Source organism: Salvelinus namaycush, unplaced genomic scaffold (genome assembly GCF_016432855.1).
Source record: "Salvelinus namaycush isolate Seneca unplaced genomic scaffold, SaNama_1.0 Scaffold154, whole genome shotgun sequence".
NCBI classification, from domain to species: domain Eukaryota; kingdom Metazoa; phylum Chordata; class Actinopteri; order Salmoniformes; family Salmonidae; genus Salvelinus; species Salvelinus namaycush.
Window position 1 is genome coordinate 219,655 of NW_024058275.1, and position 22,245 is coordinate 241,899.

General features: G+C 42.2%; 1 protein-coding gene, 2 non-coding genes and 1 pseudogene across 3 annotated transcripts in view; 3 read left to right on the top strand and 1 right to left on the bottom strand.

Annotated features, from left to right (window-relative positions):
- Nucleotides 1-714, bottom strand: part of LOC120036997 (nuclear fragile X mental retardation-interacting protein 1-like) — a 22,033-nt gene extending 21,319 nt beyond the window's left edge. The window contains exon 1 of the mRNA XM_038983237.1: nucleotides 649-714. Within this exon, the coding sequence (XP_038839165.1) occupies nucleotides 649-714 (66 nt within the window). The remainder of the gene's footprint in view (nucleotides 1-648) is intronic.
- Nucleotides 715-4,246: 3,532 nt separating this feature from the next.
- LOC120037007 lies at nucleotides 4,247-4,440 on the top strand. Its single transcript, XR_005474724.1, has one exon. It is a non-coding gene; the product is annotated as a U2 spliceosomal RNA (small nuclear RNA).
- A 15,119-nt stretch (nucleotides 4,441-19,559) lies between these two features.
- On the top strand, nucleotides 19,560-19,634 carry LOC120037000 (annotated as a pseudogene).
- Nucleotides 19,635-21,099: 1,465 nt separating this feature from the next.
- Nucleotides 21,100-21,283, top strand: LOC120037006. Its single transcript, XR_005474723.1, has one exon. It is a non-coding gene; the product is annotated as a U2 spliceosomal RNA (small nuclear RNA).
- Nucleotides 21,284-22,245: the final 962 nt, after the last annotated feature.

Consider the following 22,245-nt stretch of genomic DNA (forward strand, 5'->3'; position numbering starts at 1 on the left):
AAAGAAAGGACACGCAATTTGTTTTTTGCACAGGCCCCAATAGCCGAACTAACAGAGGGATGCTTCTTTTTTTCTACTAAACACCACCGCTACTTGCCAAAGGACCAACAACCACTGAGCCACTGCCTGTTCACCCCGCTATCATCCAGAAGGCGAGGTCAGTACAGGTGCATCAAAGCAGGGACCGAGAGACTGAAAAACAGCTTCTATCTGTTGCTGCCAACATACTGACTCAACTCCAGCCACTTTAATAACAGCAAGGAGCTGCAAGCAAGGCTCCCAGACAACCTAGAAGCTTTGCGACACATGGCCTTGTTCAGTGTTAAGGAAACGCTAAAGCACAATAAAGGCACCACCAAAATGATTCAAGTAGTTGAGCTACTGGGATACCAGCCCCAAACAATTGATCAAATTGTTTCCCAATGGAGAAACATCCATCTGTTTAGGTGGGACTCAACTGAAAATACAGTGAAGTTTTGGAGTGGAGTCAATAACTACACGGACTCTTCCAGGTCAAATCCATTTGAAGAACTGTGCAAAGCTGCACTCGCTGCCCTCTCCTTGCCACGCTCAAATGCGGAGGTTGAACGGCTGTTCAGCCAAATGACTGTGGTCAAGTCAAAGTTAAGAAATAGAATGTCACTGCACGCTCTCAGCTCCATACTCCTGGTGCGGTATGGACTGAAGCTGGCTGGTGATACCTGTTACCGGCATAAACTACCAGGTGAAGTTCTGCAGCAGTTTGGCACCACAGCAGCATACAGCTTTAAGGCCACTCCATCCTCTACTGCTGGTTCCAGCTCCGTGACAATGCAGTTGGACAGTGAAGATGAAGAGGATTTCCTTGCCGATCTATGATTCATCATATTTACAGTACGTATGCAAGGAGTGGACTTTCTGGAACTGGCGGAGACACACAGCTGATGGTGGGTGGCAGTGTGTACTGCAGTGTGTGCGAAAACAGTGGCAATATCTGGAGGAAACCATTGAGCAGCTAGCCAGCCGAGCAGCACAACAACCTGGAGAGAGATGCCTAGCGCACACATCATTATTGGAGTAAAGTTGCTTGTTCAATAATAAAGCATATATACCTTGTTATTAGCTTGTACCTATAATTGTTGATCAGTTAGGTAGCATGTTAACTAGCAATACACTGCTTCAAATTACAATTGTTCAGAATGTGTAGGTTTACTAGTTAAAAAGAAAATAAATCAAATGTAATTGTTCAATGTGTAATTGTTTCATAATTCAATGTGTCGTGTTTAAAAATATCTGATCATATAAAATGTGTTGTATTTATATTACTTTTACAACTAAAAATATATGATAATAAACAAACAAATCTAAACTAACAAATGTCAAATCATATTTTTCGCCGAGATGGCCAGTCAATTTGAGATACAAAAAAGACAGGCTATTTTTATTGTTCACATTATTTTCGTAGGCGATGTATTGAAGTCAAGTGGTTCAACATTGAAATGCAGCTTGCTGTACCACACAGGACAGCCAGGAAAAAGCGACGGTCGGTGGAACTCTGGCGCCACCAAGTGGACAATTGCTTCAGTTCAGTTGTGGCAGCAGTGCTACCGGATATATTTGATACAAGATCAAATGTTATGTCAATATTATTATCTCCAAATTGTTCCCCCCACCCGTAATATATTATTATTCCAATGTAGCTGTTGATCTGGTTTTAATTTAACAAAGCTTCCTCTCATTTCTGATTGGAGGGCGGATGACCACGTGACATTAGAACCTACAAATGTGTTACAGTCAAACGTGGTCATTCCTGACGTTGATCAACTCCCAATCCATGCCACCTTTTATTTCAAGCGTTGTCCTTTTCGTGGTAAAAAAAGAAAAGCATACAGAGCTCATTTTGGTGTGTCCGCTGTCGAATTTGACGTGTCGGAGAACGGCCACTTCCTCCCGAAACCATTGTGGGTATCGCTTCTCGGCCTTTTGGCTCAGATCAAGCTTGGTACCGAGGTGCCCCAGAGCTCGCTGAGTCAGAAGGTCGAGGGAAGCCCGGAGGGAGGAAAGTTTATTGTTTTTGGTAAAAGAGGTTGGTTTTCAAGGATATTTTTTGGTGGCAATTGAAAAGAGAGGCTTTTTGGTGGGAAAGATGGAAGGGAGAAAAGAAAGAAGAGAGGTTCCAGGGATAGGGTTGGCGAATACCTTAAGATTTATATGGAAGGAGAAGGAAGTAGAGCCATGGGGGAGAGAGATGTTCGGGAGGACCATCTTGATGGAGACTCTGAAGTTAGGGGTAAAGGAGGTTCTGTGCCTACAGAGTAACCCATTGGAGAAGGCTTTTGAAGTGACGTTATACACGGAGGGAAAATATGAGGAGATCAGGAAGAAGGTAAAGGATCTGGAAGAAGCAAGACCCCTGTGCCACTATGAGGTGATCAGCCTGGCAAGGAGAAATTTAAGGGTGGTCACAGTCACAATGTACAATCCACATGTGAAAGATGAGGATGTGAGGGCTTATCTGGGGAGGTACGCTGACAACGTTTCCTCAGCGAGGTACCTCAGGGACTCCCTGGGATACTGGACAGGGAGGAGAGGGTTCCAGGTCCTTCTTAGGGAGGACCCGAAGGGTTTGGATGGTTACCTCCATCCTCCAGCAATGTTCTCCCTGGGGGCTGATAGGGGGACATTATTTTATGCCCGTCAGCCTCCTTTTTGCAGGCGTTGTATGGCCTATGGTCATATCCTCGCCTCGTGTAGTGATAGAAAGTGCAGGTTCTGTGGGTCTGGTGAGCACGAGGCGAGGGACTGTGCCGAGCCTAGGGCATGTCATGGGTGTGGCTCAGTGGCACACCTGTGGCGGGACTGCCAGGCTAGGCGGAGGTCATACGCGTCTGCAGCTGGGGGGGGAGCGAGAGCGGGGGATGGGGGTAGAAGAGGAGAGGAGCGCGCAGAAGGTGGTGGCAGAGAGGAAGGAACTGTACCAAAGGAGTCAGAGAGAGAAGAGGAGAAAGAGAAGAAGAGGAACGGGACAGAAGGAGTGGTGGCTGGGACAGAAGGAGTGGAGGCCGGGACAGAAGGAGGGGAGGCCGGGACAGAAGGAGTGGTGGCCGAGATAGAAAGAGTGGTGGCTGGGACAGAAGGAGTGGTGGTCGTGACAGAAGGAGTGGTGGACGGGACAGATGGAGTGGTGACTGGGACAGAAAGAGTGGGGGCAAGGACAGAAGGAGAGGTGGCCGGGATGGAAGGAGTGATGGTTGAAGGAGAGGAGGTCGGGGTAGAAGGAGAGATGGTCGAAATGGAAGGAGTGGTGGTTGGGTCAGAAGGGGAGGAAGGGAAGGAGGGAAAAGGAGAGAAAAGGAAGGAGAAGGGGATAGAGAAGGGGGGTGGGAGGAAGAAAATAGGTAGGACAGAGGAGGAGAAGAGAAGAGCAGTGTATGGGGCATTACGGGAGAGGGAGGAGGATATAGGGCCGAGGGAGACATGGGGGAAGGAGGAAAATGAGAAGGCTGCTGGATATTCTGCCAAGTGGTTTAGGAAGATGGGGGAGGAGGATTTTAGGAGGGTGCTTGAAAATTTGGAGAGGAGATTTGGAGAGGAGATGAGGGAGAGGGGTTTGTATGAGGAGGAGGATAGGGAGAGGGAGAGAGAGAGAATGGTCCCCTTGGGGTCGATTCAGAAGAAGAGGAGGAAGAAGAGGGAGGAGACTGTGGATAGCGGGAGGAGGAGAGATGGTGGGGAGAGGGGGGGAGAGGGAGAAGTGGCAGGACCTTCGTGGGCTCCCTCTCCTTCTTCTTCTTTCACACCGCTGGAGGAGTTGAACCGCCAGGTGATGGCACTAAGCAGGGGGATGGAGGGAGGTACAGGATACCTGTATGGGGACATAGGGTCCTCGGTCAGTAGTTTGGACGAGGGTGAAGGGATGGCTTTGAGGGTGGGACAGAGGAAGGGAGATGGCCCTGAGTGACATTTATGTGTTGGTGGATAGATGGGAGAGGGGAGGGGGAGGGAGGAGTTTTCCCCTAGATGTTAATTGTTTGATTGGTTATGGTTATTGTTTAAGTTTTGGATGGATTTTGTTAGTTAGAGAAATATAGTTTGAAATTATGTAAATTGGAAGATTTGAGTTGTTTTTTATGTAAAAATTGAAGATGTGAGTTGGTTATTTAGTAGGTTTTGAGAATGATTTTGTGGGTCAAAGAGATATGATTTGAAATTATGTAAAAAATGGAAGATTTTTGTTGGTTTATGAAAGATAATAAATAAATATTTTATATTTTTTATATAAAATAATAAAAAAAAAAAAAAAAAAAATCTGTTCTTATCAGTTTAATATCTGATACGTCCCCTATCTGGGGACCATATATTAAATTGATTTTTGGAACAGGGAGATGGAATAGGGGCTTGCTCCGTCCACTCCACGCATCGACCTGGTATTGCAGTACCTCCAGGAACGGTGCACCCCCTTTCATTGTAAATAGAAATCAGACAGAGTCAACGGAGTTGCTTCGTTGGTCTATATTGTATTTTCACTTTGAGCAACTTCAGTTCAATGTCAGTGATGGCTAGATAGCGCTGGTTAAATCGCTCACCGTTATATTGACTACGATAGCCGCTGTGAATGGGCTGCGTTCATCTTCTATTCAAACATTTTTCTTCACGGGATACAGGGCACAGTGAAATGCTTACTTGCAAACTTTCCTCAACAGTGCAATCAATAGCCATGATCAAAAATATACACAAATAGCTAAGTAATAAAGTAGTTCAAACATGTTTTTGTTATGATTGGAAATATATACAGTAGAAGACTATACAGAATAAACTATGAAATGTGCTCAAGCCATGTACTGGTAACATGGACTGTCTCACAAGCAACTGTCTGTATGTATTCGTTTCTCTCAATCACCTACAAGCAGTTCTTTGGAACAATGTTGTCGATTTTCAAAACAGAGTCCACAAGACACACAACTTTGGAAAAACAGTAAATGCATTTTGCAAATGTAGTTGTCTTTGAAACACATAAAAATATATTATACCGTCAAAATTGCAAATATATTCATCCAAATAACACGACTATATGCAAAAATATGAACACATCTATACTTATCTCTTGAGTGCAAGAGCAGACAAAACAGAAAGTTAGTCTCTTTTAAAAATCCCAGTAGATCCATAAATGTTCTTTGTAGTCACTAAATCAGGATGATCAACTATCCAAAGGTGCAGAATTATGGGCAATTACTCTCCTTTTATGCATATTTCACCAAACTATTTCATACACATCAAATTGGATTCCTGATAAAAATGAAATAAATAATTGTGTGCATTGTGATTCATTTATCGGTATCATCACAATCCAATTCCATGTATTCAATACATAGGCTGGTTTTCTCCTAGTTTTGTAGACTTTCCATTGGCGTACAGAAACACAATCCACAATAGAAATAAGGAAAGGTGAATACAACGGGGGAACACTACTGATAGGAATGTATAGGACTCAATCCACACCAAAACATTTGGATTTGGACTAAACTATTTAATGTCAGATAAATCATGTAAAACAATCTGGTTGATGGTTAGCCTCAGATACATGCTCTATCTAAAATGTAGAACATACAGCTAGCTCAACAATAAGCAAATGATGTTTGAGTTCATCTATTCTCTGCTTCAGATGTATAGTGACAAAGGGCACATTGATTGCACGTGCCCATTTGCCCAGTAATGCCATCATACTGTAGACAGACAGTATGGCTGCATTGGTAATGCATTATGATAAGCAGCTAAATGGGTGATATCCTGAGACAGCGTGACAATCAAATAAAACCTCTCGCAGAGATTACAGCTGGACAAAAAGGTCATGTTCATTTGGGAAAGCAACACAGAAACAAAGACAAATTAGAGACAGATCCCCTTCACACCTTTTTATTGTAGCATTGTGATCTGTAACTAATGAACATTGACACTAGTTCATCTTGAATAATGTTTTTACCTTAACAATTTAAAACAAGTTCAAACAACTAATACAAATTAAATGAATCAACATATCATTTCAAAATGTACAAATAAGATAACTTGTTTGTAAATGTTAGACATCTTAGTAAGTAGGCTAGTATTACATAAGCATCATTTAGGGAAAACAAATATATCCATACCAGAGGTGGAACCTTGATCCACTCCCTGATCTACTGGGTGAGCAGACTTCTATTCCAGCCCAGCAATAATACACATTACTATCAACTCATTGGATAAATTGAGCAGACTTCTAGCAATAATACACATTATCATCAACTCATTGGATAAATTGAGCAGACTTCTAGCAATAATACACATTATTATCAACTCATTAGGTTGGATAAATTGAGAAGACTTCTACTCGTACACTACTAGGCCCCTACTCTGCTAGTTCCCTACTCTGCTAGTCCCCTACTCATCTCCTACTCTACCGGTCCCCTACAATTGTGCTGACCCTGGTTTCTCCCTTCAGATCAGAAGAATCAGTGGAACAGGCAAAGCCATGGCGAAGTCTGACAAATACCAACACAAGAGGTGAGTTACACCTGGAGACTACTATCTTGGGTAACTAACCTTCTGTCGCATCTCTCTGGTAACTTGATCCACTCCCTGATCTGGGTGTTGGGTAGAACCCCTAGGTCTGGGAGAACAGGTAATGGAGGACATCAGGTGGGTGTTGGGTAGAACCCCTAGGTCCTAGATAACAGGAGCAGAGTTAGAGGTTAGGAGACGGACGTCAACAAGCAAACACACAGGTTACACTTTACTGGGAGAACATTTTGATGGATTAGTGCAGTGTTATAAATGGGAGATATTTATTTGTCAACACTTTTGGATGGTATGGCCTACCTCAAGCTGGTCCCCCTCTGACTCCGAGCACAGAGAATCAGACTGATCTGAACTCACTGGTTCTGGTGGATGGGATACTTCCTGGGAAGCTCGGACAGTTGATGGTCCTAAAGTCATTTGGAGGTAAATTGAGGTACATTTTTATAAGCTCAGCATAACTACCATTTCTTTCTCCAATGTCAACCAGAGTGTAACATACTTTATCTATTGTCAGGGCTTTCAGTGGTTGACCGTCCAACTCAGTGGCAGTTTTAGCATGTAAATCTTGGTGGGGCAAAGGGGGGGGAGACAGTTTCTAGATGCATGCCAGCAAAGCCACTGCACAACTAAACAATACATTAATTGCACTATAGCGGTGACAAGCGGGGCCCACAAACTGTTAGGGACTACATAAATCTGTCCCAACACCTTACCACTGCTACACCTGACTATCAGCGGAGCCTTGTCTGGCAGCGAAACAGTCAATTCAGCCTGTTGGATTCGGGGTAAACATTGAACATTGAGATATTAAAGACATGATAGATCAGACGCATAGTGTATAAAAAGAGACTGGGTTTATGCCAGAAGGTAATGGGTCTCTAGAAAGACAGATGCCTTTGGAATGTGTTGGGTGGACGGGAGGAGATCACAGGATTGCTATAGGGGAAAGTGGATGGACATCTGTGGATTAGGCGAAGGAGGGGTTGAGGTCAAGCGGTCAGGTCATATCCTCTGAAGGGAGTAATAAGGGTTTAGTATCCTGTTTCCCTCTTCCTGTGGAACCATAGGATGTAAGGATTGGAGAGAAGGAGGGGTGTCTAAAGTGGAGTGTATATATACTCGTGATGGTGGGAACATGTTTTGGTCTGAATTACAGCTGTAACGACCCTTTGGGAAGAATTAAACTTGGTTAAGCTTCTCTAGTGTCCGTGAGTTATTTACTCTGAATAATTAGAACCTAACAAGTCTGACTGACTTTAACAAGATGTGGTTTCTACTGACAATTGAGATGTACAAACTATAAGGGGACGACGAGTGGATAAGACGTTGATGAACGAGCTAGGACGGACATGGTCAAATCACATCCAAATCAAATTGTATTAGTCGCGTGCGCCGAATACAACAGGTGTAGACCTTACAGTGAAATCTATGCAGCCTACTCAATCATTTTTTATAGCTACTGTTTACAGGCCTCCCGGGCCATATACAGCGTTCCTCTCTGAGTTCCCTGAATTCCTATCGGACCTTGTAGCAGATAGCAGATAATATTCACATTTTTGGTGATTTTAATATTCATATGGAAAAGTCCACAGACCCACTCCAAAAGGCTTTCGGAGCCATCATCGACTCAGTGGGTTTTGTCCAACATGTCTCTGGACCTACTCACTGCCACAGCCATACTCTGGACCTAGTTTTGTCCCATGGAATAAATGTTGTAGATCTTAATGTTTTTCCTCATAATCCTGGACTATCGGACCAGCATTTTATTACGTTTGAAATCGCAACAAATAATCTGCTCAGACTCCAACCAAGGAGCATCAAAAGTCGTGCTATAAATTCTCAGACAACACAAAAATTCCTTGATGCCCTTCCAGACTCCTTCTGCCTACCCAAGGACGTCAGAGGACCAAAATCAGTTAACCACCTAACTGAGGAACTCAATTTAACCTTGCGCAATACCCTAGATGCAGTTGCACCCCTAAAAACTAAAAACATTTGTCATAAGAAACTAGCTCCCTGGTATACAGAAAATACCCGAGCTCTGAAGCAAGCTTCCAGAAAATTGGAACGGAAATGGCGCCACACCAAACTGGAAGTCTTCCGACTAGCTTGGAAAGACGGTACCGTGCAGTATCGAAGAGCCCTCACTGCTGCTCGATCATCCTACTTTTCCAACTTAATTGAGGAAAATAAGAACAATCCAAAATGTCTTTTTGATACTGTTGCAAAGCTAACTAAAAAGCAGCATTCCCCAAGAGAGGATGGCTTTCACTTCAGCAGTAATAAATTCATGAACTTCTTTGAGGAAAAGATCATGACCATTAGAAAGCAAATTACGGACTCCTCTTTAAATCTGCGTATTCCTCCAGGGCTTAGCTGTCCTGGATCTGCACAGCTCTGCCAGGGCCTGGGATCGGGAGAGACACTTAAGTGTTTTAGTACTATATCTCTTGACACAATGATGAAAATAATCATGGCCTCTAAACCTTCAAGCCGCATACTGGATCCTATTCCTACTAAACTACTGAAAGAGCTGCTTCCTGTGCTTGGCCCTCCTATGTTGAACATAATAAACGGCTCTCTATCCACCGGATGTGTACCAAACTCACTAAAAGTGGCAGTAATAAAGCCTCTCTTGAAAAAGCCAAACCTTGACCCGGAAAATATAAAAAAAACTATCGGCCTATATCGAATCTTCCATTCCTCTCAAAAATTTTAGAAAAAGCTGTTGCGCAGCAACTCACTGCCTTCCTGAAGACAACCAATGTATACGAAATGCTTCAGTCTGGTTTTAGACCCCATCATAGCACTGAGACTGCACTTGTGAAGGTGGTAAATGACCTTTTAATGGCGTCAGACCGAGGCTCTGCATCTGTCCTCGTGCTACTAGACCTTAGTGCTGCCTTTGACACCATCGATCACCACATTCTTTTGGAGAGACTGGAAACCCAAATTGGTCTACACGGACAAGTTCTGGCCTGGTTTAGATCTTATCTGTCGGAAAGATATCCGTTTGTCTCTGTGAATGGTTTGTCCTCTGACAAATCAACTGTACATTTCGGTGTTCCTCAAGGTTCCGTTTTAGGACCACTATTGTTTTCACTATATATTTTACCTCTTGGGGATGTTATTCGAAAACATAATGTTAACTTTCACTGCTATGCGGATGACACACAGCTGTACATTTCAATGAAACATGGCGAAGCCCCAAAATTGCCCTCGCTAGAGGCCTGTGTTTCAGACATAAGGAAGTGGATGGCTGAAAACTTTCTACTTTTAAACTCGGACAAAACAGAGATGCTTGTTCTAGGTCCCAAGAAACAAAGAGATCTTCTGTTAAATCTGACAATTAATCTTGATGGTTGTAAAGTCGTCTCAAATAAAACTGTGAAGGACCTCGGCGTTACTCTTGACCCTGATCTCTCTTTTGACGAACATATCAAGACTGTTTCAAGGACAGCTTTTTTCCATCTACGTAACATTGCAAAAATCCGAAATTTTCTGTCCAAAAATGATGCAGAAAAATTCATCCATGCATTTGTTACTTCTAGGCTAGACTACTGCAATGCTCTACTTTCCGGCTACCCGGATAAAGCACTAAATACACTTCAGTTAGTGCTAAATACGGCTGCTAGAATCCTGACTAGAACCAAGAAATTTGATCATATTACTCCAGTGCTAGCTTCCCTACACTGGCTTCCTGTTAAGGCAAGGGCTGATTTCAAGGTTTTACTGTTAAACTATAAAGCGTTACATGGGCTTGCTCCTACCTATCTTTCCGAGTTGGTCCTGCCGTACATACCTACACGTACGCTACGGTCACAAGACGCAGGCCTCCTAATTGTCCCTAGAATTTCTAAGCAAACAGCTGGAGGCAGGGCTTTCTCCTATAGATCTCCATTTTTATGGAATGGCCTGCCTACCCATGTGAGAGACGCAGACTCGGTCTCAACCTGTAAGTCTTTACTGAAGACTTATCTCTTCAGTAGGTCATATGATTGAGTGTAGTCTGGCCCAGGAGTGTGAAGGTGAACGGAAAGGCTCTGGAGCAACGAACCGCCCTTGCTGTCTCTGCCTGGCCGGTTCCCCTCCACTGGGATTCTCTACCTCTAACCCTATTACAGGGGCTGAGTCACTGGCTTACTGGTGCTCTTTCATGCCGTCCCTAGGAGGGGTGCGTCACTTGAGTGGGTTGAGTTACTGACGTGATCTTCCTGTCTGGGTTGGCGCCCCCCCCTTGGTTTGTGCTGTGGTGGAGATCTTTGTGGGCTATACTCGGCCTTGTCTCAGGATTGTAAGTTGGTGGTTGAAGATATCCCTCTAGTGGTGCGGGGGCTGTGCTTTGGCAAAGCGGGTGGGGTTATATCCTTCCTGTTTGGCCCTGTCCGGGGGTATCATCGGATGGGGCCACAGTGTCTCCTGACCCCTCCTGTCTCAGCCTCCAGTATTTATGCTGCAGTAGTTTGTGTCGGGGGGCTAGGGCCAGTTGGTTATATCTGGAGTACTTCTCCTGTCTTATCCAGTGTCCTGTGTGAATTTAAGTATGCTCTCTCTAATTCTCTCCTTCTCTCTTTCTTTCTCTCTCTCGGAGGACCTGAGCCCTAGGACCATACGTCAGGACTACTGGGCATGATGACTCCTTGCTGTCCCCAGTCCACCTGGCCTTGCTGCTGTTCCAGTTTCAACTGTTCTGCCTGCAGTTATGGAACCCCTACCTGTCCCAGACCTGCTGTTTTCAACTTTTAATGATCGGCTATGAAAAGCCAACTGACATTTATTCCTGATTATTATTTGACCATGCTTGTCATTTATGAACATTTTGAACATCTTGGCCATGTTCTGTTATAATCTCCACCCGGCACAGCCAGAAGAGGACTGGCCACCCCTCATAGCCTGGTTCCTCTCTAGGTTTCTTCCTAGGTTTTGGCCTTTCTAGGGAGTTTTTCCTAGCCACCGTGCTTCTACACCTGCATTGCTTGCTGTTTGGGGTTTTAGGCTGGGTTTCTGTACAGCACTTCGAGATATTAGCTGATGTACGAAGGGCTATATAAAATAAACTTGATTGATTGATTGATTGATTGAAATGCTTACTTACGAGCCCCTAACCAACAATGCAGTTTAAAAAAACATACAGATAAGAATAAGAGATAAAAGTAACAAGTCATTAAAGAGCAGTAGTAAAATAACAATAGTGAGACTATATACAGGGAGGTACCGATAGAGTCAATGTGTGGGGGCACCGGTTAGTTGAGGTAATATGTACATGTAGGTAGAGTTGTTAAAGTGACTGCATAGATGAGCGTAGCAGTGGTGTAAAGATGGGGGGGGCACTGCAAATAGTCTGGGTAGCCATTTGACTAGATGTTCAGGACTCTTACGGCTTGGGGGTAGAAGCTGTTTAGAAGCCTCTTGTACCTAGACTTGGCGCGTGGTATCAGAGAGAACAGGCTATGACTGGGGTGGCTGGAGTCTTTGACAATTTTTAGGGCCTTCCACTGACACCGCCTGGTATAGAGGTCCTGGATGGCAGGCAGGCAGCTTTGCCCCGGTGATGTACTGGCCCGTACACACTGCCCTCTGTAGTGCCTTGCGGTCGGAGGCCGAGCAATCGCCGTAGCAAGGAAGTGATGCAACCGGTCAGGATGCTCTCGATGTTGCAGTTGTAGAACCTTTTGAGGATCTCAGGACCCATGACAAATCTTTTTCGTTTCCTGAGGGGGAATAGGCTTTGTTGTGCCCTCTTCACGACTGTCTTGGTGTGTTTAGACCATTCTAGTTGGTTGTTGATGTGGACACCAAGGAACTTGAAGCTCTCAACCTGCTCCTACAGCTCCGTCGATGAGAATGGGGGCGTGCTCGGTGCTCCTTTTCCTGTAGTCCACAATCATCTCCGTAGTCTCGGTTATGTTGAGGGATAGGTTGTTATTCTGGCACCACCCGGCCAGGTCTCTGACCTCCTCCCTATAGGCTGTCTCGTCGTTGTCGGTGATCAGGCCTACCACTGTTATGTCGTCTGCAAACTTAATGATGGTGTTGAAGTCGTGCCTGGCCACGCCTTGTTCAGGGACAGAACGGCAGACGACACCATTCTGTATACATCTGGCCCTTCTTTGGACACTGTGTTAAAACTTCTTCTTAATAGGGGGGCGCTGTTTTCACTTTGGAAAAAATCGTGCCCAAATGAAACGGCCTCGTACTCTGTTCTAGATCATACAATATGCATATTATTATTACTATTGGATAGAAAACACTCTGAAGTTTCTAAAACTGTTTGAATTATATCTGTGAGTAAAACAGAACTCATTTGGCAGCAAACTTCCATACAGGAAGTGAAAATTCTGAAAATGAGGCTCTGTGTCAGGGTCTGCCTATTCAACTGGCTTTTATTTATGGATCTGTATGCACTTCATACGCCTTCCACTAGATGTCAACAGGCAGTGGAAGGTTGAATGGGGTGTCTAGCTTGATGTGAGGCCGAATAAGAGCTTTTGGAGTGACAGGTCCGCCCTATCGTCAGTGTCATGACGTCGCCTGCTTGGGTAGTGCAAACCCCATCCCCCTCTCCCTGCCTCTCCCTTTCCTACCACAACCCCTGCGGTGATCACAGAGAGATGTCGTAAATTCCTGAGAATCTCCTCATGGCCAACAGTATTATAGACAGAGGGTAAACTTTCAGGACAAAGGAATTCTCTTCCACCTCACAGAACTTGAGGTACGAACATATTTCATGTTCCTGCAAAAGTAGGAAAGATCGGTGAAGATCCTAGCTATTAACATGTCCATTTGTCCCCATGTGGGAAACTCAGGAGAGACTGTGGGACCACATTACCATACCGCTGTTTATATAATAACCTCAGATATGAGGTTTACACCTGTTTGTTGTATAAAATGAATGAGTGAGTATGATACTGTTTGTATAATTGTGTAATATGATTTTGAACTGTTTAACTTCTTATGGCTGCAGCCCGACGTCGGTACACTTATGACAACAGCCAGCTCAAGTGGAGGGCGCGAAATTCAAAATATATATATTTTTAAATATTTAACTTTCACACATTAACAAGTCCAATACAGCATATGAAAGGTACACATCTTGTGAATCCAGCCAACATGTCCGATTTTTAAAATGTTTTACAGCGAAAACACCACGTATATTTATGTTAGCTCACCACCAAATACAAAAGAGGACAGACATTTTTCACAGCACAGGTAGCATGCACAAAGCCAATCTAACTAACCAAGAACCAACCAAACTAACCAAGAAACAACTTCATCAGATGACAGTCTTATAACATGTTATTCAATAAATCTATGTTTTGTTCGAAAAATGTGCATATTTCAGGTATAAATCATAGTTTACATTGCAGCTACAATCAGAAGTTGCACCGAAAGCAGACAGAATAATTACAGACACCAACGTCAAATACCTAATTACTCATCATAAAACATTTCTGAAAAATACATAGTGTACAGCAATTGAAAGACAGGCATCTTGTGTTTCCAGACAATATTTCCGATTTATCAAGTGTTTTACAGCGAAAACACAATATAGCGTTATATTAGCTTAGCACAATAGCCAGAAAGACAAGCCATTTCCCAGTAGCAAAAGTAAGCGATCGTAACAAACAAGCAAAATATATATAATTTTTGACTAACCTTGATTTTCTTCCTCAGATGACAGTCCTATAACATCAGGTTATACATACACTTATGTTTTGTTCGAAAATGTGCATATTTAGAGCTGAAATCAATGGTTACACCGTGTGCTAACTTAGCTACTTTTCCCCACTACGTCCGGATTTTTCCTGACACTTTTTCTGACACACATATTCTGACCAAATAGCTATTCATAAACATAACTAAAAAATACATGTTGTATAGGAAATGATAGATCCATTAGTTCTTAATGAAATCGCAGTGTTAGAATTCTAAAAAATAACTTCATTATGATATGCAGCTTCGGTATAGCTAGAGTACCCAAACGTTGGCCGCCCACGACTAGTTCACATGCACGACAGATATATGAAATAGCATCATAAAATGTTTCTTACTTTTGCTGATCTTTCATCAGAATGTTGGACAAGGTGTCCTTTGTCCAGAACAGTCGTTGTTTGGAATTAGAACGGACACTTTCCCTCTTCATTTAGCACGCGCGCTAGCCGGGTGGCACGAATCGCTCCATCGTCAACAAAGTCAGAGAACGGAACACGGCAAAACTCCCGAAAAGATTTCAATAATCTGATTAAACTATATTGAAAAAACATACTTTACGATGATATGGTCACATGTATCAAATAAAATCAAAGCCGGAGATATTGGTCGTCCATAACGGCAGCTAAACAGAAGGCAATCCCACTGTCCAGCGCGCGCTCCTCAGAGTACCGGAAATGAGGGACACGTCATACAAAGAGCCTGTATTCAACGTCAGACCAAGATAAACACGAAATTTCTTCTCTCACAGCCTCTTGACACCCAGGGGAAGGTCTATGAAGTGCACGTAGACTCTTACGTTTCATGCCCATGTATAGGCAGGAAGAAAAGCAGAGCCTCGATTTCAGACTGTTCACTTCCTGGTCAGGAAGTTTGTGCCAAATGAGTTCTGTTTGACTCACAGATATAATTCAAACGGTTTTAGAAACTAGAGAGTGTTTTCTATCCAATAGTAATAATAATATGCATATTGTATGAGCAAGAATTGAGTACGAGGCCGTTTGAAATGGGCACATTTTATCTGGCTACTCAATACTGCCCCTGCAGCCCAAACAGGTTAATGAAGGAAAATACAAATCCCTGTTGTATTTGAACTAAATCCAAGGACCGCCCTGAGCCAGTTGGGTCAGAGACCATGGGACCACCCCTCTCTGCTATCTGAATAAAAGCCAACTCTAAGAAATTACCATTTAGACCATGTTTATCCTCCAAGGAGGAGAACGAAGGTTGAGTATAATTGCTGAATCTTTAACCATACCACGTGGTTAAAACTCTTATACTAATAAGAACAAGTTTTGATATTGACTACTAGTCTGCAGCTAGGAATTCGGTATCATTGAACGCGAAGAAAGACAACCGCCGAAACATCCATCCTATAACGAATGTGACTCTGAACAATCCACAATAACTACGACAGAAGGAACTCGAACTTCTCTCCAACGATCAAGACGACACACACACCGAGCGTAACTATATATATATTGATTGCAATTGTTCCCGAATGAGTGAGCGTTCATGTGTAAGGATTAGCATGTCAATTGTTATAAATATGGACTCTGTAGTGAATTCTTAGTCGAACGCCATTTCCCCTTTGTCTAACAAGCAATGCCGGTTCAGCCCACTAGGGCATATTTCTCCCATCATTTCATGTAACTATTTTAAGTTTGTTTGTTTGTTTATGCATTTCTGTGAATTAATTAGTTAGTAATAAATACATGATTTAAGACAATTGATGTATGGATGACTCATAGTGAAGACTGGGTTCGTGCAGATAATCAACAATTTACGACGTTTGGAATGAGACTAACGTGAGGTAGAGTAAATAAATCATTAATTAGAAGACTATTGATCAGATATGAAAATATCTGAAAGGTTATATTGGGAAATTATAACTTTGTAATCTAATAACTTTCCCTGGTGCCCTCGAATTCATAGTTAATTATTTACGTTATTACTCAGGTGATGGCGTAATCCCTAATTACAGGAATCTATGATAAAAACTATAAGTCTTCAATTTAACGATAGCAAAGACACGACATCAGTATTCAGCTGCGCGCCGGGGAACCTCACATTGTCTTCTGAAAAGCGTTCGGTATACACTACGAATTGCTCCGGCTCTCATTTTCTTGGATACATATGAGAAGAACATCATAAAGTAGGATTTTCAACCGAGTTTGACCAGTTTATTCGACGTTTATTGGGAATTTTGGAATTTTTCGTTCCGTGCGCTAACCGTTTTTGGACATGTGCCCTCCACATGGCTAGCCAAAGTTGCTAATTCGACAGAAGAAATGGACATTCTAAAACCAAACAACGATTTATTCTGGACCTAGGACTCCTTGCACAACATTCTGATGGAAGATCAACAAAAGTAGGAGAATATTTATGATGTTATTTCGTATTTCTGTGGAATATGTTGGCTCCAACACAGCGGAGAATATGTGAGCGCTGTCTCACAATAATGCATACTGTATGTTGTAGTAAAGTTATTTAAAAAAAATCTAACACAGCGGTTGCATTAACAAACCTCCAAACGAGCTTCAATGCCATACAACACTCCTTCCGTGGCCTCCAACTGCTCTTAAACGCTAGTAAAACTAAATGCATGCTTTTCAACCGTTCGCTTCCCGCACCCGCCCGCCTGACTAGCATCACTACTCTGGACGGGTCTGACTTAAATGATGTGGACAACTACAAATATCTAGTTGTCTGGCTAGACAGTAAACTCTCCTTTCAGGTTCCTAGTCCAACGCTCTAACCACTAGGCTACTCTCCTGCCGCCCCAATAAACTGAATGAACGTGGTGAGTGAAAAACTTGATGAAGTAGTCCACTATCTTATTCTGCCACTATACAACTTTGTATGTGTTGTTTGTTGGCAACCTTGCTATTTATGAAGTTTTTGGAACAGATTCCTGTTGGAACATTCCACAAATTATACCCACCCTGGTAGTGGTGGAGTAGGGGCCTGAGGGCACACAGTGTGTTGTTAAATCTGTGAATGTATTGTAATGTTTTACAATTGTATAAACTGCCTTAATTTTGCTGGACCCCAAGAAGAGTAGCTGCTGCCAAAGCAGCAAATATTAAATGTACAGGCTACAATGTGGGGACAAGACCAACTATGTCTACCTGACATTCTTGAAATCAATCCTGTCCGACGTACAAGTTGCAGTGAAGTCATTTGAGGCGGAGCAAACAGATCCGGTCAAGCTTTTGGACAATCTGGTACACCTCTTAACATCAATTTGCAGCAGAGTAGTCAACCCTATGGCAAAAAAATGGATGTCCTGAAGGATGCCATTGATGGACATCTCAGTCCATCACCATACCTTGGGTACCTTTTAGAGAGCACGGTGTACCAACTCAGTCTTGCGCCAGAGGACAAAAAGGTCATTCGGATACGGTGCATCAACCTGCCCTCCAGGACACCTACACCACCCGATGTCACAGGAAAGCCATAAAGATCATCAAGGACAACAACCACCTGAGCCACTGCCTGTTCACCCCGCTATCATCCAGAAGGCGAGGTCAGTACAGGTGCATCAAAGCAGGGACCGAGAGACTGAAAAACAGCTTCTATCTGTTGCTGCCAACATACTGACTCAACTCCAGCCACTTTAATAACAGCAAGGAGCTGCAAGCAAGGCTCCCAGACAACCTAGAAGCTTTGCGACACATGGCCTTGTTCAGTGTTAAGGAAACGCTAAAGCACAATAAAGGCACCACCAAAATGATTCAAGTAGTTGAGCTACTGGGATACCAGCCCCAAACAATTGATCAAATTGTTTCCCAATGGAGAAACATCCATCTGTTTAGGTGGGACTCAACTGAAAATACAGTGAAGTTTTGGAGTGGAGTCAATAACTACACGGACTCTTCCAGGTCAAATCCATTTGAAGAACTGTGCAAAGCTGCACTCGCTGCCCTCTCCTTGCCACGCTCAAATGCGGAGGTTGAACGGCTGTTCAGCCAAATGACTGTGGTCAAGTCAAAGTTAAGAAATAGAATGTCACTGCACGCTCTCAGCTCCATACTCCTGGTGCGGTATGGACTGAAGCTGGCTGGTGATACCTGTTACCGGCATAAACTACCAGGTGAAGTTCTGCAGCAGTTTGGCACCACAGCAGCATACAGCTTTAAGGCCACTCCATCCTCTACTGCTGGTTCCAGCTCCGTGACAATGCAGTTGGACAGTGAAGATGAAGAGGATTTCCTTGCCGATCTATGATTCATCATATTTACAGTACGTATGCAAGGAGTGGACTTTCTGGAACTGGCGGAGACACACAGCTGATGGTGGGTGGCAGTGTGTACTGCAGTGTGTGCGAAAACAGTGGCAATATCTGGAGGAAACCATTGAGCAGCTAGCCAGCCGAGCAGCACAACAACCTGGAGAGAGATGCCTAGCGCACACATCATTATTGGAGTAAAGTTGCTTGTTCAATAATAAAGCATATATACCTTGTTATTAGCTTGTACCTATAATTGTTGATCAGTTAGGTAGCATGTTAACTAGCAATACACTGCTTCAAATTACAATTGTTCAGAATGTGTAGGTTTACTAGTTAAAAAGAAAATAAATCAAATGTAATTGTTCAATGTGTAATTGTTTCATAATTCAATGTGTCGTGTTTAAAAATATCTGATCATATAAAATGTGTTGTATTTATATTACTTTTACAACTAAAAATATATGATAATAAACAAACAAATCTAAACTAACAAATGTCAAATCATATTTTTCGCCGAGATGGCCAGTCAATTTGAGATACAAAAAAGACAGGCTATTTTTATTGTTCACATTATTTTCGTAGGCGATGTATTGAAGTCAAGTGGTTCAACATTGAAATGCAGCTTGCTGTACCACACAGGACAGCCAGGAAAAAGCGACGGTCGGTGGAACTCTGGCGCCACCAAGTGGACAATTGCTTCAGTTCAGTTGTGGCAGCAGTGCTACCGGATATATTTGATACAAGATCAAATGTTATGTCAATATTATTATCTCCAAATTGTTCCCCCCACCCGTAATATATTATTATTCCAATGTAGCTGTTGATCTGGTTTTAATTTAACAAAGCTTCCTCTCATTTCTGATTGGAGGGCGGATGACCACGTGACATTAGAACCTACAAATGTGTTACAGTCAAACGTGGTCATTCCTGACGTTGATCAACTCCCAATCCATGCCACCTTTTATTTCAAGCGTTGTCCTTTTCGTGGTAAAAAAAGAAAAGCATACAGAGCTCATTTTGGTGTGTCCGCTGTCGAATTTGACGTGTCGGAGAACGGCCACTTCCTCCCGAAACCATTGTGGGTATCGCTTCTCGGCCTTTTGGCTAAGATCAAGTGTAGTATCTCTAGTATATGGGACAGTGGAAATGGAGAACTGATCAGTTATGTGGTTTGACTGTGTGCACAGGACCAATGATAGTGCTCGGCATATCTTTCGGAAATGAAATTAAAGATGACATGTTTAATTGGAAAGAAAAACTAGTATTGCTTAATAAAAGATTGGGACTGTGGAAAGTGAGGCGACTATCTTTTAGTGGGAAGGTGTTAGTGCTGAAGGCGGACATTCTGCCTTCATTACTTCACCTTGCCTATGTGTTTCCCATGCCGGTGTCTCTCAGAAAAACTTTCATACGGGCACTGTTTAATTTCTTTTGGGGGGGATATGAGTACATCCGTAGAGATCGGATGTACCAGCCTATAGAGGCTGGTGGAAGGGATTTCCCTCATATTCCTCTCAAACTAGATGCGTTGTTCTATTCAAACGTTTGTTGTATTTTGCCGTCTTCTGTACACAAATGTCATATTTTAATCAAATTCTGGCTGTCTGTACCGTTAAGGTTCATGGTGGAATGGGATAATAGTAAGCCAAAAGCTGAAAGTATCCCATTACATTTTAAGAAAATAGTGGAATGGGCAAAGAAAACCCCTGTCTGCAAAGTAAAAGAAAACGTAATCAACCACAGATTGCTATACGAAAAATTAATAGAAAATTGTCGTCCTAGAGACCGATTACCAATATCGCCTTCCACCTGGCTACGGACACAATTAAAAGGGTTAGACAACAGACTGAAAGATTTTAATTGGCTTGTTTTACACAGACGTCTTCCGGTCAGATCAACATTATATGATCATAATTTGACCCTGAATAAATTTTGTCCCAGGGACAATTGTTTTGCAATTGAAACAATTCCCCATGTTTTATGGGAATGTTCTTTTGCCAAATTGGTTTGGAGAAAAATTAAACTATTTTTTGAGATTTTAAAAAACATTGATTATGAAGGGGTAGCCAAACTTGAAATAAAAAATGTGGAAAGGGTGCAATTATTAGCATTAGTGACTCTGGTGTCCCTTATCAAGACCAAACTTTGGGAGGCCAGATGTGGTGCGGTCAATGACACCCTCAAGTGGTCACCGACGGGATTAGTTGAATTTATAAAACAGGACATTTGGAAAAGAATACAATTCGAAATAGATAAGTGGGGCATTGTATCAGTGAAACAGAAATGGAAAGGGGTTTACCTTTCACTTTAAATGTTTTTAGAGCCAATTGAAATGTAGGCTAAGCCTTTGTACATATTTGATATACACTGAGGTTTATTCAGAATTCACTTTGGTATATGTATATGTTTGTATTTATAGAATTCTTTGTATTGTTTTTTGGAGATTGTTAGAGGCAAGTTAAAATTGAATGTAATAATACTGGTCAGGTTATGCAGAACAGCTTTTTTTGAGTAGTCTTGCTATTGTTATATTGTTACACTACTTTTGGATACTGTTTTTATGAATCGATGTCATGTAATGCACTGATTTTGTAATTGTATTTCAATGAGAAATGTAAATAAAAATTCTTTTTCCAAAAAAAAAAAAAAAAAAAATCTGTTCTTATCAGTTTAATATCTGATACGTCCCCTATCTGGGGACCATATATTAAATTGATTTTTGGAACAGGGAGATGGAATAGGGGCTTGCTCCGTCCACTCCACGCATCGACCTGGTATTGCAGTACCTCCAGGAACGGTGCACCCCCTTTCATTGTAAATAGAAATCAGACAGAGTCAACGGAGTTGCTTCGTTGGTCTATATTGTATTTTCACTTTGAGCAACTTCAGTTCAATGTCAGTGATGGCTAGATAGCGCTGGTTAAATCGCTCACCGTTATATTGACTACGATAGCCGCTGTGAATGGGCTGCGTTCATCTTCTATTCAAACATTTTTCTTCACGGGATACAGGGCACAGTGAAATGCTTACTTGCAAACTTTCCTCAACAGTGCAATCAATAGCCATGATCAAAAATATACACAAATAGCTAAGTAATAAAGTAGTTCAAACATTTTTTTGTTATGATTGGAAATATATACAGTAGAAGACTATACAGAATAAACTATGAAATGTGCTCAAGCCATGTACTGGTAACATGGACTGTCTCACAAGCAACTGTCTGTATGTATTCGTTTCTCTCAATCACCTACAAGCAGTTCTTTGGAACAATGTTGTCGATTTTCAAAACAGAGTCCACAAGACACACAACTTTGGAAAAACAGTAAATGCATTTTGCAAATGTAGTTGTCTTTGAAACACATAAAAATATATTATACCGTCAAAATTGCAAATATATTCATCCAAATAACACGACTATATGCAAAAATATGAACACATCTATACTTATCTCTTGAGTGCAAGAGCAGACAAAACAGAAAGTTAGTCTCTTTTAAAAATCCCAGTAGATCCATAAATGTTCTTTGTAGTCACTAAATCAGGATGATCAACTATCCAAAGGTGCAGAATTATGGGCAATTACTCTCCTTTTATGCATATTTCACCAAACTATTTCATACACATCAAATTGGATTCCTGATAAAAAATGAAATAAATAATTGTGTGCATTGTGATTCATTTATCGGTATCATCACAATCCAATTCCATGTATTCAATACATAGGCTGGTTTTCTCCTAGTTTTGTAGACTTTCCATTGGCGTACAGAAACACA